Source organism: Geotrypetes seraphini, chromosome 15 (genome assembly GCF_902459505.1).
Source record: "Geotrypetes seraphini chromosome 15, aGeoSer1.1, whole genome shotgun sequence".
Taxonomy (NCBI): Eukaryota; Metazoa; Chordata; class Amphibia; order Gymnophiona; family Dermophiidae; genus Geotrypetes; species Geotrypetes seraphini.
Window position 1 is genome coordinate 25445586 of NC_047098.1, and position 15742 is coordinate 25461327.

The window sequence follows — 15742 nt, forward strand, 5'->3', positions numbered from 1 at the left end:
CCCCTGTGTTTACTTTTTCTACCTATCACATTTGCTGCTGCTGTTCATGGAGATAAGAGATTAGGAATCTTGGAATCTGGGCAGAGAACACCTACTTTAAAAAGTTAGCTCAAATATTCAAATATGTATGTATGAAAGAAGTAGCTCCTGGCAACTTGGTAGTTAAGACCAGGCTTCACTAGAGTGTGGGTCCTTTCAGGTGAAACTAGCCAGATGTAGAGGGTATGAATCATCTGTACCTAACCACATTTCTGTGCTCTAAGAAATAAAAAGATGTATTTGGGGGTTTCTGTTCATTAAAGGAGGAACTGATGTCATGGCCTATTATGGTTGCCTAAGTTAGATGCTGCTCCAGCCAGGTAAACATTTTGTTGAGTGCTCATTTGGAGACAGTGAAAAAGAAAAAAGCAAGTTCTTCTATGCCACAACTCACTCAAGTGGTTGAAACTCAGGTGAGGGTTGTGCATCATGGTAAGCCTGCCTTGACAGCCAAGCACAAGTCAGCAGGATTGTGTGAATATTATAAGGGAAGCAGAGTGGCCCATCAAGTGGTGGGAAAGATGTCAGCTGAAAGCATAGTATTTTCACAATAGCACAACAGTAACTTTTCACAAGGGATTCAAATCAATGACTTATTCCTCCAGAGATAGCAACACCTTCAACTATCTTGGTATACCCTCATGCATATATATTGTTATACCGTTCTAAAGGATCCTCAGCGGCACCACTTAGGGCTCAATTCAATCTCATTGCCCAAAGCTTTACGTGTCAAATCTTCATCGGGTCCTAACTTAACTTAAATATATCATTTTTATATGTCATTTTTTACTTATGTTTTGATTTGATCTATTTGATCTACTTTTCAAAAAGCAACACTTAGCTTAGTAACTTGTGGTCTCTGGCCCAGGGATTGTCATACCGACATGTTTCGCTATTAGCTTTATCAAGGAACTTCCCCTGGAGAACAACAAAAGTATATATTAAGTAGTGTACATTATTATAGCCCTCTAAGTGCCCCAAGTGTATTTAAAAGACACAAAAATAGCAATACATATTTTACCAGATATTCAATCGCCAGCAACCCGACCACTCTACCTAAAGAGATGGCGGCGGCGTTCTAAACTGCAGTTAAATAATGCCGAGCCCGAGAACACTGTACACCCGTGATTACGTGGCAACAGCATCACGAGCCGGCCAGCCGGTTTTAAAGAGATAGTAACACTTTTACTGGAATAGTCAATTCTGTATTATAGGAGCCTCCCACCCAGATGGTTAGATCAAGGAACTCCACTCCAATTCTGCATTCAAACCAAGAGGACTCACTGTGTTTAAGGAATATATCCATCTCTGTTCTCTATAATTCAGTAATTCATCATAGTTACCCACCTCCCTCCCCATCTCCACCTTATCAATAACTCTCCAGCGGTCTTGATCAATAGAATGCTGACTGTTTACAAAGTGTTCCACCAGAGGGGCCTGCATGACTTTATTTTTGAGCCGTGATTTATGCTCATTCAATCTTATGCATATGGGCCGTGAAGTCCGGCCCACATATACAAGATTGCACGGGCACATTATAATATATACCACCCCAATCGACTGGCAATTAGTATCTGAAAAAGATTTAACCACTTTTCCTGTTTGGGGATCAGTCCAATAAGATCCTGTGATAGTAGTGGCGCACCTGAAAGCATAGTGGCACATGTGCAAGATTGAGAATGGTGGCAATGGTGCACATACTCAGATGAGGAGAGAAGAGTGAGAGGGGTTTTGTAGAGTTGAGAGCTGATGTGTAAGTGATGCAGAAGGAGCTTATTGTCAAGTATTCAGAGATGCAAAGAGAGTTGGAAGTACTTGACTAGGGTGTTGGTGAGGTGAAGCACAAGCTGGAGTTGAGAAGCTGTGTCTTCCATTTTCTCTTCAGCATGTCAAACATCAACCTTTTTTGTGCCTTCCCATCCTTATTTTTCATAGTATTCTTCATTCTTTGAGTTTGTGTTCTAGTATTTATCCTGGCTTTTGTTTAATGTTGTCTACTTTTTGCTTTTTGGCCCTTGGGCCACTTGAGTCTTTTTTCTTACCCAGGAGCATTGATCATTTCAGAATACTTTTCATTTGAGCTTCCTGGGCCATTGAGCCCTTTGAAATGGATGGGGAAATAAACAATGTTAAATCTAAGATGGTACCCAGTAGCTTTAAGAAATGCTCTCAAAGTTATTGGATCATCTCGGGCTCAGGCCCACATTATTGGTATGGCCAGTGTCTGGAACATTGGGACATTAAGTGTGCCCTATGAGGTCACTCAAAGCCCCAAAACTTCAATTTGAAAAATGTTTTGGTACTGCATTGGCACTGACATACAGCATGGTGGGGGACTCGGCACTAGAGAGTGACACAGGGACAAAATTTTCCCCATCCCTGCAGTAACTCATTTTCCTGTCCCGACACGTTCTTTTCCCATCCCTGCCAGTTCTGTCCTCATCTGCACAAGCTTGAAGCATTTTAAAATCAGCCCATCTCTTTTGTAAACCGCATAGAACCGAAAAGCTTTTGCGGTATATAAATAAAAAATTATATCTGGATGCCTATCTCGCAACTGCCTGGCACCCAACTCATGCCCAAAAGTAGATGTGGTTTTGCAAAGCTTTCTTTTTAGGCAAAATTGTATATGCATTAGGACACTGAAAAGCATGCAATTCTGTAACTGAGCGCCGTATTAAAACCACACACACGCCTATCACATTAAGCATAGCTTTTTCCAATGAAATTCTGGATGCCTATTTTGTGAAACACATAGCCTTTGGATGTCTAACTTTAAATTATTGCTTGTTAAAGTTGTTAAGTGGGTTTATCCAATTTATTTATTATAAGTGGTTGGACGGTCACAGAATTTTCCCCTAAGGGTATGAAGAATAATCTACTACTATAACACATTTGATAGGAATTGGTTATCAGATAGAAAACAGAGTAGGATTAAATGCCCATTTTCCTCAATGAAGGAGGGTAAATAGTGGAGTGCCACCGGAATCTGTACTGGGACCAGTTATATATAAAACTTATTTATATATATATATATATATATATGATCTGGAAATTGGAACGAGTGAGATAATTAAATCTGCAGATGATACTAAACTGTTCAAAGTTGTTAAAACGCAAGCAGATTCTGAGAAACTGCAGATAGACCTTGGGAAATTGGAAGACTGGGTGTCAAAATGGCAGATGAAATTTACTGTGGACAAATGCAAAGTGATGCACATTGGGAAAAATAACCCAAATCATAGTTGCCAGGGTCCACGTTGGGGGGGGGGGGGGGGTCAGCACCCAAGAAAATTATCTGGGTGTTATTGTAGACAATATGCTGAAACCTGCCCAGAATAGATTCCTTCTAGAGGCTCTTAGCCAAGGGGAGATAACCTGCTTGTCCAGAATGACACACCTATTGCACTAAAATAACATTTTTTTCATTCTTATTTAACCCTCCCTGCACTCTTATACAAAATTTGGCCTGATGATCTCAACTCCTGCATTACAACACTGCCTCGACATAAAAAGCCTCTTGGGGAAATAAAACAATATTCAGGTAACTTTATATATATTGCATTGTCCATGGATGATATGTTATTTCTGGGAGCTAGTCCCGGGTTTGAGAAAACAAAATCTATAAAATGCTGTTTTGCTTACTTAGAGAATCCTTTTCCAAACATAAGCTTTTCCACCCACCTCCAACATACGGAATAGCTAAGGCAAGTTATGTTCTTAAAAGTGCACATAATAGTAACTTCTCCCTACCTTTACTCACAGTTCAAGCTGTTTGGGTATGGACAAAACAGAAAGACAGGGTAGTGTCTCAGCAGCGGCTGTGTCATTGGGGAGGTGAGACAAGGCATGGGGTATGCGAGATAGTGCCTGGAAGGTAGGCTGTACAATGTGAGGCGGTTCAGAGGACGAGTTGTGTGTAGAGAGCTGAACGGGGACGACGGGAATCCCGCGGGTTCCCCCTTCGGGTCACAGGGATTCTGTGGGGTTGGATGCGAGGCTCGTCTTCTCCCTACCTGCCCTGCCGCAGCACACAGCCGATCGGAACGGAAGTCTTCCACGATGTCAGCTCTCTCCGACATCAGTGCTGACATCAGGAAGACTTCCGTTCCAATCGGCAGTAGCATACCAAGGGGGGGGGGATGGGGAGGGCGGTCCGCCCCGGGTGCAGCCATAGGGGGGGTTCACAGCCGGCCAGGTTCCCTTACCTTTGTGGCACTTCCTCCGACCGACCGACAACAGGCCCGGTCCGACAAACCTCCCTGCCTTGTAGCCGCAAATCTAAATTACTTTCTTACAGCAGCTTCAATACTCCAGCTGCTGTAAGAAGGTAATTTAGATTCATGGCTACAGGGCAGGGAGGTTTGTTGGACCGGGCCTGTTCTGTTGTCAGTCGGGTGGGGAAGCGCCACAAAGGTAAGGGGCAGGGAGGGAGAAAGGGAGGAAAGGTGGAGTGGAGAAGAAAAGACGCTTAAGGTAAAACTGAGGGGGGATAAGGACGCTGAAAGGACATGGGGAAGATGGAGGGGGAGAAGGACGCTGAAAGGACATGGGGAAGACAGGGGGGGAGAAGGACGCTGAAAGGACATGGGGAAGACAGAGGGGGGAGAAGACGCTGGCAGGGAAGAAGACAGAGATGCCAAACTATGGGGGGAGTGGAGGGAAGAAGATGGGTGCCAGACCAATTTGGAAGGGGGGAGAAAGGGAGAGGCACAGTAACAGATCAAATGGAAGACGCAGAGAGAAGAGGAGATAGTGGATGGAAGGAATTGAATGAGAACATGAGGAAAGCAGAAACCAGGCAACAAAGGTAGGAAAAAAATTATATTTCTTTTTTTTTTTTTTTTGCTTTAGGATAAAGTAGTATATTAGTTGTGTTGATAAAAATTTATAAACATTAGAGGCTCTGGTTTACAAAGTATGTAGTCTTCCCAATTAATATTTCCAAATTACTAAAGTCTTTTTGCTTATTTTTAAATGGGTTTCTACCAGAGCCTTTAATTCAGTAGCATAATTAAATGAAATAACTATTTCTGTAGTTTATAGGGACGGAGGGGATTCCTTGCGGGGATGGGTGAGATTTCTGTTCCCACGCAACTCTCTAATTGTGTGTGCACATTATTGAGATGATTTGGGGCAATCCACTGCTTATTCCTAGGATAAGCAGTATAAAATCTGTTTTACTACTTGGGATTTTGCCAGGTACTTGTGATCTGGGCTGACCACAGTTGAAATTAGGATACTAGGCTTGATGGACCTTCTGTCCCAGTATAGCAACTCTTACGTTCTTGCTCTAATTTTACTCCCCCCCTTTCAACTTCTTTACAGTCTGCATCATCCATTGGCAAGCTTGATCTCCCCCCATAATGCTGTTCATTTTGCAGTATGGACTGGCTCTGCCCATCTTCCAGTGGCAAAGCTTAAGAGACTCCACCATCATGCTTCGAGGCTTGGGCTATCTGCCTTGGCAAGTTCCTTTACCCCTTGTTCCATCAGTAGGTTTTTTTTTTAACTATTTTGTACTCATCTGTTTCTTTGCATATGTGCGGAAGGACATATGAACTGAAACTGACCCACCATGATAAGCTCTCACACTCTGGAAAGGCTGTGAGCACTGGTTAAACAAAACAATAATATATGGACACCTATTTGAAAAGTAACAGTTATGCACTTTGGGATTGAAAATTTGCTGAATTCAAAATTTTGTTTGTTTTTAAAGAGGAAATAAAGACCTTATCTATAACCTACCCTTCTGACCAGAGCCACTATAGCAAGGGCACAAACAACAAAGTTAAGGTCATATATTTAATTTTCAGGTCTCTTGTGTCGAGCAAGAATAATCATTTTCAGCCTGTAGTGAGAACGCAGCTCAAGAGATTTGGTTCAGGAACAGTCTGATGATCTGTAGTTGAATTCAAAAGCGAACTTTTCCAACTGAACAACTTTTTTCTCCACAATAGACAAAGGAATGGAGAGTGGACATTCTCAAAACTGGTCCAGAGTCCCTGATCAATGCCAAACTTTGGGACTTGTACAGGTTCCAGTGCTCTCCTCCCAATTCTTTACCATCCTGCTGCCCCAAAGTGCTCAATGTCTGCGAAGATTGATGCAAGAATAGCTGCTCTGATACAGAACAGTGACAGTAGGTGGGCAGTGCAAGACAGAATTCATTTCCAATCTTGGGAAGCCTCATTTTGTTTTCTCAACTGTAAAACTTGCCAGAGCAAAGACTTTGTCTCCTGAACCTGTGGGGCACAAGAGGCAGGTTATTAAAAGCTGATAATTAGAAACAGGGGAAACAAAGCCTACCCATCACTATCCACACAATAACAAAGCCCAAATATTGTAAGAGGCTCACAAAAGATTCTGCACTTGTCAAAACTTCCTACCACTCAAGACCCTGTTGGTAGAACATCTGACTAGGTTTCTTCTGCTGTCTTTCAGTGGACAGAGAATGGGAGAGAAATTGTATGCTGCTGAGACTAAATCCACCCCCCCCCACACACACACACACACACACAATCTGTTGACCTGTCCAATTTCCTTTCAATTTTCAGAAAATAAAGACACTCGAGTTTCTTCATGCTGTTTACCTCAATCCCATCAGTTATTATGCTTGACCCTACATTTCTCATCCCCTCTCAGCTTTTAGTTCATATCATAACCTCCCCTCGAGAACTGTTATAAAGGCATCCAATCGGTGCAGAAACTCACCCAGGTCTTCCGAGACTTTCTGAAACTGGCTGAGAGCTGCACCAGCATTTGTAGACAGGAAGATCTCATCATCTGGAGTCAGCTAAACCCAGAAGAAATACACACCTGTGAAAGGAGGTTTTAGGCATGACTAGGCCAAGGGAGAAAAATCATATGGCAACACCTATGGCAGGAAAGAGCTGGGGAGACGTGAACTGCACAAGGGCCCCAATAGTTTCACATGTTTTAAACTTCACAGTAAAAACAGCATAGGTGGCTGCGTTTTATCTGTTCTCTTCCTGCTATCTAGTGAAGGGAAAAGGGGGGAGAGTGGCCTACACAAGTTAACTTACCCCAGACCCTGCCCTGATGACAAAGTACCTTTTCCCCCAGTTTTCTGAGGGCTGTGAGGATCTCCAACTTCTGCTGAATGTAAAGGTTTTGTCCAAGTTTCCCCACCATCAGATCTCGATCCATCTGCAAAATCAGAGAAGTACATCTCAATTCTGGAATGAATAGAATTAGTAATATAGCACCAGAGATTTTGGGAGGGTGAGTTGAAATAAAGGAATAAATGTAAGCATGAGTCAGAAGGATATGAGGTAGAGCCTTACTTCAGCTAGACGCATTTGTAGCTGTCCTGGTTGCTTCTTAGCAAACATGCGAATTACCTCAGGAGTTTTAAAGGCCTGACTGATGGCTGCCTGAATAGCCTGCAGGGAAGACAGTAAATGTTTTACCTCACCACAAATGATCCTTTCATGACATATTTAGAATTATATCCACTTCCCTCTTTTTGTTGTATTCCTCCCCTTGCAGTCTTTAGTTTACCAGCTGCATTGCATTGAGTTCATCCACCAGCGTCATGTTTCCAGACATGATCTTCTTCAAAGAGTCGCTGAACTCGCTCAGCTGCTCCAGGGTTTCTTTTTTAGTTTCTTCATATTCATCTTCATCAAGATCATCTCTGAGGGTGAAGCACCATACTGTTAACTCAAAGCCATGTTGACTGGTGGTAGAGCTAATGCACTGTACTCAGCAGAATTTAGTACCACTTGGGAAGGAGATGGACAGCAGACAGTACAGGGCTCAATGCCATGTGGGAAGTGGAGGCAAGAAGAGGGGAAGAAAAGAAGCACCCTGCATCCAGGACTCAGGGGCTCAAACAGAATAGTTCTTAACTTGGTAATGTTCTTTCTGTTAGAAAACATAGGACTCTGTACTGAAGCTGTAATCCTATAGTCAAACTTTGCAGAAGGGTATCACTAAAATCTCTCGTCTTCTTTTCACCAGTGAAGACTAGCTCCCTCGTCAATTAGTACCAAAGCAATAGAACTCTACTGAAACAGAAGAAAAGAGAAGGAGGAGCAGGGGGAACTTCCCTGAGACAATGCACATTTCTGTTCTGCTCTGTAAATCATGACAAAAGAATAAAAGAGATTAGGTTCTTACCTTGATAATAACTTTTCCAGTAGATAGGAATGGTATACTGAACTTTAGGGTACTCTGTCCATTCTCATGAGCATACTGCAGAAAGATGTCAATCACAGCTTTTGAAATCTCCTCCTTCATCCAGGAGTCTCAAGCCCTCTTCATTCCAAAGCATGCAAGAGCTCGAGTAAAAAAACAGAAGGAGGGGCATGGGGAATTCCCTGAAACCAAGGTTCTGATCTGTTCATATAATGTTATAACAGTCACTAATGAAACTGTAATGCACTGTATAAATGAACAAATATTAACAAAAACACATCAAATGGGGGACAGTGTGGGTTTTGGCCCCCCTCTCCTTAGCATGCAAGGGGTTTTCCTTTGTTCTTGTGTCTCCAATTGTTACCAGTATATTGATTTGAGTACATGTACTGTCCGTTCAATTATTTTTCTGTTCAATAAAAATATTTCAAACAAAAAAACCCACATCAAATAAAAGCAACAGCTTGAATTTTAGTGGAGTTCAATTATCTCTTGAGATTCTATTTAAAAAATGATTCTAAATCGACTGGCAGAGAAGTCTTAGCTATAGAGAGGATCATGAAGCATAAGATAGAAACAGGCGCATCAAAAATTAGTGGACCGGGGGGGGGGGGGGGTTTCAGAATACTATTCCTATCTACTGGAAAATATATTATCAAGGTAAGAACCTAATCTCTTTTTTCAGTGCAACAGGAATGGTATAATGAACCTTAGGGACATACCTAAACAGATCTTGAAGTTCCAGGTGGGAGAGATAAGCCTGCTTTCAGTACTGAGGATACAAAAGCGGAATCCTCATGTACTGCCACATCCACCCTATATAATTTAATAAAAAAGTGTGTAGAGACCATGTTGAAAATCTACATATCTCCTCCAGAGTATCGCCCTTGATTCTGCCCAAGAGGTGGTTTACTCCTCTGGTCGAATCTGTGTTCAACACCAATGGTTGTTTGCCGCAGACAATGTAAGCGGAGGAGATCGCTGTCTGAATCCACCGGTCTTGGAGGTTGTCTGCCTCGGGTTGACTCTTTCGTTAGGACAAAGAGATGGTCCAATAGTCAAAACTCAGTCACTTCCAGGTAGCGCAAGAGAACTCTGCGTTTGTCCAGCAGCTTTAAAGCCTTGTCCTTCTTTTTAGAACCCATAGGTTGAAAGGCTGGAAGCCTGACTTCCTGGTTGATGTGAAATGCTAAAACAACCTTTGGTAAAAAGGAAGGTACTGTACACAAGGTCACTCCTGTTTCTATAATTCTCAGTAACGGTTCCCTGCACGACAAAACTTGTAATTCTGACACTCTTCTGGCTGAGGTAACTGCAACTAGGAACACTTTGATCGTTGAACTCCAGATTCTCCTTATTGCACCAGCACTGAAAAGTATCCAATGCCTTGGCATATGCCGAAAGAGTGGATGGTTTATTGGCCTTCAGTAAGGTGGCGATGATCACTTCTGAATAACCTTTCTTGGCTAGTACCGCGCGCTTAAGAGCCATGCCATAAGTCCAAAGTGACCTAGATCTTGTAGAACAATTGGCCTCTCTGTGAGCAAGTCTGGATACACCTGCAACCAGAGACATTCATCCACCTTTAGGCATACTAAGTCCACGTACCAAGGATGCCTGGGCCAATCCGAGGCAATGAAGATCACCCTCCCTGGGTGAGATGCTATGCAATGGGGCACCCAGCCTACATGGAGGAAACACATATAGCAGTCTGGACTTCAGCCATGGTTGCACCAGGGTGTCCAACCTGTACTTCTGGTCTCGTATCTTCGGCTGAAAAATCAAAGCGCTTTCTTGTTATGTGCCATTACCATCAAATCAAATGTCAGATGCCCCCCAGTGTCCTACAATGTCTTGGAACTCACACAGGGCTAACGACCACTCTCCCGGGCCTAATACCTGTCTGTTGAGATAGTCCGCTTGCACTTTGTCCACTCCAGCTACGTGTGCCACCGTGATGGCCAACAGGTTCTTTTCTGCCCAAACAAACAGTAGTTTCACCTCTAGTTGGAGCAATGTGCTTTTTGTGCCTCCCTGCCAGTTGACATAGGCCACTGCTGCGGCATTGTCTGAGAATACTCTTACGGCTCTGCCTTCCAGCACCAACTGTAGGTTTTGCAAAGCTAGGCTGACCACTCTCAGTTCTAGCCTGTTTATTGACCACTTCCGCTGGGATAGTGTCCATTTCCCTTACACTGGGCGACCACTGCAGTGTCCCCCAGCCAAACAAGCTGGCATCCATTGTCAGTATGACCCAGGAATTGATCTAAAGTGGAATCCCTTTTGCTAGACTGCGAGCGGAGCCACCAGCGCATTCTGCTTGGGCTGCCTCCATCCAGGGTAGAGGAGCCTGTAGAGTCTTTATGGGGAGACCAATGAGACAACATCTTATCCCAAAGTGGACGCATATGCGCCCTTGTCCAGTGCAATACTTCTATGGCTGCCGCCATTGAGCCCAGAACCTGTAGGTAGTGCCACGTGAAATCTCAAGAACTTTCTGTGTGCTGGGAAAATTGGAACATGGAGATAAGCCTCCATCAAAAACAAGACGGACAGAAACTTTCCCGGCTGGACCGCTGCAATGACAAACCTCACAGTCTCCATCTGGAAACATGGAACCCTCAGGGCCGCGTTGACATGTTTGAGATCCAGAATGGGCATCCAGTTGTTGGAATCTTTTTTGGGCACGATAAAGTATATTGAGTATCTGTCTGAGCCCAAGTGTTCATCCTGAACTGGTTCTATGGCTTGAAAATCCAGCAATCTGTTTAACATTGCCCGGATTTGGACCGCTCGATCCAGGTAGCCCGACGAACCAATTGGACAGAGGGTATGCAAACTATCTTGTAACCTTCTCTGACAATATCTAAGACCCAAAGATCTGTTGTTATGCTTTCCCAAGCCTTCAAAAAGTCCAAGAGCCAATCTCCAATTTTCTGAAGGGTAGTCGGAGGCCTTGCATCTAGAACGTTCCTCACCATACATTGAAAGCTTTTAGAATATAACTCCTTGGGAAGGACAGAGAAGAAAAGATGAGGATTCCTATCCTGCTATAGATAAATTACTGTGTTTTATATGCCACTTTTTAATAAACAGAGCAGTTCACAACAATAAGAATAAATGTTATAGGACAGTTATTATCAACAATATTAAAATAATGCAATAATTCACATTTCCCTTTATTATTTTGCTCAATATAGGATATATTTTTAAAAAAATCTTAATCCGACATGCACTTAAGAAACGCAGATTATCTGAAACTTTAAATTGCAAAACATGGGAAAAAGAAAGTTGAACCATGCAACTAGAAATCACCTTAGCTTCTTACCTGCATGCCTCCAAATCTTGGAGCTGCTGCATCAGTCTGTCCAGCTGTTCCTCCAAATTCTGCTTCAATTTACTGGTCTCTGTCTTGCCTCTGGAAGCCATTTCGCGACTAGAACATGGGAAGAAAACAGTGACCACATTCTTTGTTTTAGTAAACCTGAAGCAACAAACTGTGCCAGTGCATATAATCACAGCAACATCACCATTTCTATATAGAAACAATATGGAGTCTGGTTTAATCATCTGACAAGATGATTCCTTTCTACCAGCAGATGATCTACTGAAGAACTACCGTAGTATTCAGAACACATAATTAAACTATTATGCTGCCAGAAAAAAGACCAATAATACATCTGAGTTTAAAAAAAGGTTTGGACATACATTTTGCCAAAAGTCAGGTGCATGAACCAATATTTAACTAGATCCATAACAGCTAGGAAAGTTAAAAAGAACAGATTTTCCTATCTTAAGGGAACTTCTGATGATCCAGCCTGAACACTATTAGGTCAGGGTGTTAGGCTTAGGGCTGGTGCTTATTACTATAGATGCACCTCCTCCCCTCAATTAAACTTCATTGGTTCCTAGACAACCCTCCTCAGATTCTGATAAACTCAACAATCATGTTCACTCTAATTCCACATTTCCCAGAACAATCCTGTAAAAATGTATAATTGCTCATCATACATTTAAATATCAAACTTTATTTTAGTGTATATCTAATAAGGTCAATTAAAAAACAAACATTTAGCAGGATAAATGACTAATTCCCATTTTTGTTTGAAAGTATAAGACAAACGATCCATTTGAATATATATGCTTGTCAGGATTGTTGCTTTGCCTTAAGTGCAGTTGGTCTTTGTGCCCTCTCTAGGAGACCACCTAAATTTGGCTAATGATTGGGCCGGCACTGTTTATTGGCCATTAATCTGATCCAGCGTGGCACTTCTTATGTTTACACGTAGAGGGAGAGTGAACAATTCGACACACACTCACCGTACGTAGAATATTAAAAACTGACTACATCCATAATTGATTTTTAAAAACTTCACATTTCTAGCAAATGCCTTTTGCCGCTGAAGGCAGCGCACCGAATATCTTTCACAACCCCCAAACAGGTTAGCTCAGGATTGGCAGAGAAGTACCGGGTGACCTCACACTCGCAGTTATAACGATCAGATTATCCTACACGCTTTATTTTCGTTCTCTAGAGATGTTAGCAACTCTCTCGGGATCCTCAAACTCCCCCCCCCGGTGACCCCGCCTACCTTCGTCGCCGCGCAAACTGCGCTCACTTCCGGTCGGGAAGACACTTTCGTACTCCGTGTCCAATCACGGCTTTCCCAATACGTGCAGAGCCAATCACAGCTCGGCCTTTCAGACACTCTTACAAGCTGGACCATTCCTCAGCGCGCAACCAGAGCGCGAGTCTGTTAACTCTGTCTAATCACAGAACGACCCGCCCCTGCCTCCGGGGATTAGTTCCGATGTCTTCCGGTGTAGCTGAGAGCTGCGGCTCTGCTGGGTAAGCGTGAGTTGTACGTCTGGCGAAATGTGGCGTTGGAGTGCTGACTTGCAGTAAGGAAATGTATAAGAGGGATATACGTTTAAAAAAATGTAACTTTTCGATAAATGAATAGTCCCCATTTCATTTCATAAATTTTGTAGCGGCGAGATAGGTTGTAAATGGCAGAGAATGAAAGTTACAATATTCTTTCGCTCCCCTTTCTGATATTTTATGAGGTTCATACGTTTTGTTGGGGACATGAAGCCACAGCTTTAGGTAGGACCCTTATCTTATCCCAGTTTTGATCTGGTCAGTCACCGTTAGAGTGGATTTGGCAGTGAGCTTCAGCCTTGAAACTTTTTAAAGGAAAGGGGGTAGGGGTGTTTGCCTCAGTGTCTTGCTTTGGGCCAAGACGGGCTAACTTTAAAAAAAAAAAAAAAATCCAGATGGCCTCCAATGATAGGGAAAATAAATGAACAAAAAAATAAAAGTCCCAAACCCAAAATAGAGGGATGTTAAGTGTGAACCATCCTTTTTTTTAAATTTTTTATTCATTTTTCATACTACAAGTGAATCATAGAAATTTAAATGATCTCATAAAATATACACTTGATTTTCTTTCATGTACCACTGTAAATACAATGTATCATTCTAAATTCATGTACAATAATAACTGAAAATGTTATGTATTACATAATATGTATAACAATTGTTACTAAAATTTAAAACCCTCCCTTCCCTCCCCTCCCAATACAAATAACAATTATAATAGAGAGCTGTAACAGATGCCGGCTGCATCCTTTCCCCCCTGAAGACGCATGAGGAGTTAGTGGGGTTGAGGATTTCAGGCTTTTAGAACCTGTCTAAAAGGCAGTCCAAAGAAACAAACATTCTGAGGCAAAAATCTTCTCCATTGTCCAGCTGCAGTGTGAGCTGATGTAGGCACAGCACTAGGCAGTTCTGTGAGTACAGTCTATTACTGTTTATAGGAGACTTCAAGGTGGTTCAATAACTGGATTTTTGAGGGTCCCTGGGGCTTCCTATAGGGTCCCCCCTCCTCCAGCGCTCCCAGGGCTTTTTTGGCCCAAAATGCTGCCGTGGCAGCCATCTTAGATTTCTAAATTTTATTTTAAAAGCCTCTATCTGCCTCAATTTATTTATTTATTTATTCAAAACACCTTGATTTTTATAATAATTTCTTGGACTCCACAGGCCTTTTTATCCCATATCATGCCAGTTTTGTATTGGCCGACTGAAGAGCATCCATGTGCCATTAGGCATGTGGGGGGGGGGGGGGCGGGAGCGCTAGGCCTAGCTCACTCTAGTCTCGTCATGGTCTTGGAGTTGCAGGAAGCTCAAATGTTGGGTCAAAAATTCCTCCTACACTCCTCAGAACCCATGAGGAGTTGTCAAATGTCCCTGCTAGGGTCCTCAGGAGATTCATGATTTGACTCTGATTTTGTGAGTTTAATGGTAAAGCTTATATGAAATATAAAAGGTTGTCTGCAAAGTCTGGTAGCATGCCAATGCCTGTTCTGACTGGTCCAACGTGGAAAGGTGCTTCTCAGCAACCAGAAGCCCAGTCGGAAATGACAATATTATATCCAATGGCTCTCAAGTTCCATCAGTTATTCATACCACCTAAAGTGGATTCACTGATAGTGCAAATTACAAAACGCATGTCCTTTCCTAGTAAAGGTGGAGTAATTTTGAAGGATGCACAGGATTGCAGAATGGACTTAGTTCTCAAGTGATAGTTTGAATCGCTAGAATTGGATCTGAAAGTTGTGGTGGCAGCTTCTTTTGTGGTGCATGCCTGCCATAAGATGCTGCATCAACCTCCAGCTTTGGAGGAGAACACATGCACCCGTGTCCTATTGAGGGTGCATGTAGTATATACACTATATAACATGTTAAGGGTCATGAGCAAAGTATCTGTTTATTCTGTTTCTGCCCACAGAATGCTCTGGATCAAACAATGGGCAGGAGAGTCTGCCTCTAAAGCTACTTTGAGCAGGCTTCCTTTCAAAGGACAAATGCACTTTGACAAAAAGTTGGATGACCTTATTGCCAGTGTGGCAGGTTGTCACCCTAAGTCATTACTGGACAACAGACCAGGTGCCCCATGGGAAGGGGGGTGTCAAGTCGTGGTTTTTTTCATTATAACAGATGGTTTTGACAGTCATCGGTAAGGCTCCTCTACTCATAGAGGCTCAGTTATTGTTTTGCTGGACAGAATCCCACCTACAAGCCATTTCGGTGGCACATGTAGAAGGGATGGACAATGCAAGCAGATTCTCAGTCGCCAGACTTTGGATCTGGAGTACTGGTCCTTATGCCAGAGTACTTTCAACAAAATTGTAAGTTGCTGGGGGAGGCCGATGTTCAAATTAATGGCATCAGCGGACAAAGAAAAGACTTCTCAATTCTTCAGCCACAAAGTAGAGCCGGGAAACACCGGCATAGGTAGCTTGGTTCAGTCATGGACAACAAAGGAACTGTTGTACATTTTTCCCATAAGGCCGATGATAGGCCGGATTATTCAAAGAACAGTGACCCATCAAGGGATGGTGATTCTCCTGGTCCTGGATTGGCTGCGCCACCCATGGTGCACAAATCTGGTTCAGCTACAGCAGGACAACTATCTCAGACTGCCACTTCACACAGTGCTGCTCTTGCAAGGTCCAGTTGCCCTGGAGAGTCCGAAAT

General features: G+C 42.9%; 2 protein-coding genes across 6 annotated transcripts in view; one reads left to right on the forward strand and one right to left on the reverse strand.

Annotated features, from left to right (window-relative positions):
• Positions 1 to 5830: 5830 nt before the first annotated feature.
• On the reverse strand, positions 5831 to 12842 carry LZIC (leucine zipper and CTNNBIP1 domain containing). Of its 4 annotated transcripts, none has more exons than XM_033921729.1 (7): positions 12795 to 12842; positions 11531 to 11638; positions 7564 to 7699; positions 7347 to 7445; positions 7114 to 7209; positions 6754 to 6835; positions 5831 to 6284 (listed from the first exon to the last, which is right to left on the reverse strand). In XM_033921729.1, the coding sequence occupies exons 2-7, from the start codon at positions 11629 to 11631 to the stop codon at positions 6229 to 6231; spliced, it is 570 nt and encodes a 189-aa protein (XP_033777620.1). In that variant the 5' UTR covers positions 11632 to 11638; positions 12795 to 12842; the 3' UTR covers positions 5831 to 6228. The 4 variants fall into 4 exon arrangements, with proteins under 4 accessions (XP_033777620.1, XP_033777619.1, XP_033777618.1 ...); XM_033921728.1 differs by lacking the exon at positions 12795 to 12842 and adding an exon at positions 12523 to 12785; XM_033921727.1 differs by lacking the exon at positions 12795 to 12842 and adding an exon at positions 11911 to 12035.
• A 54-nt stretch (positions 12843 to 12896) lies between these two features.
• LOC117348972 (retinoid-binding protein 7-like) overlaps positions 12897 to 15742 on the forward strand; it is a 72452-nt gene continuing 69606 nt past the window's right edge. Inside the window, exon 1 of one of the 2 annotated variants that reach the window (XM_033921723.1) lies at positions 12897 to 13051. The gene's annotated coding sequence lies outside the window, so the exon portion shown is untranslated. Of the gene's footprint in view, positions 13105 to 15742 lie in introns of both variants that reach the window. The other variant, XM_033921721.1, reaches the window with a different exon arrangement.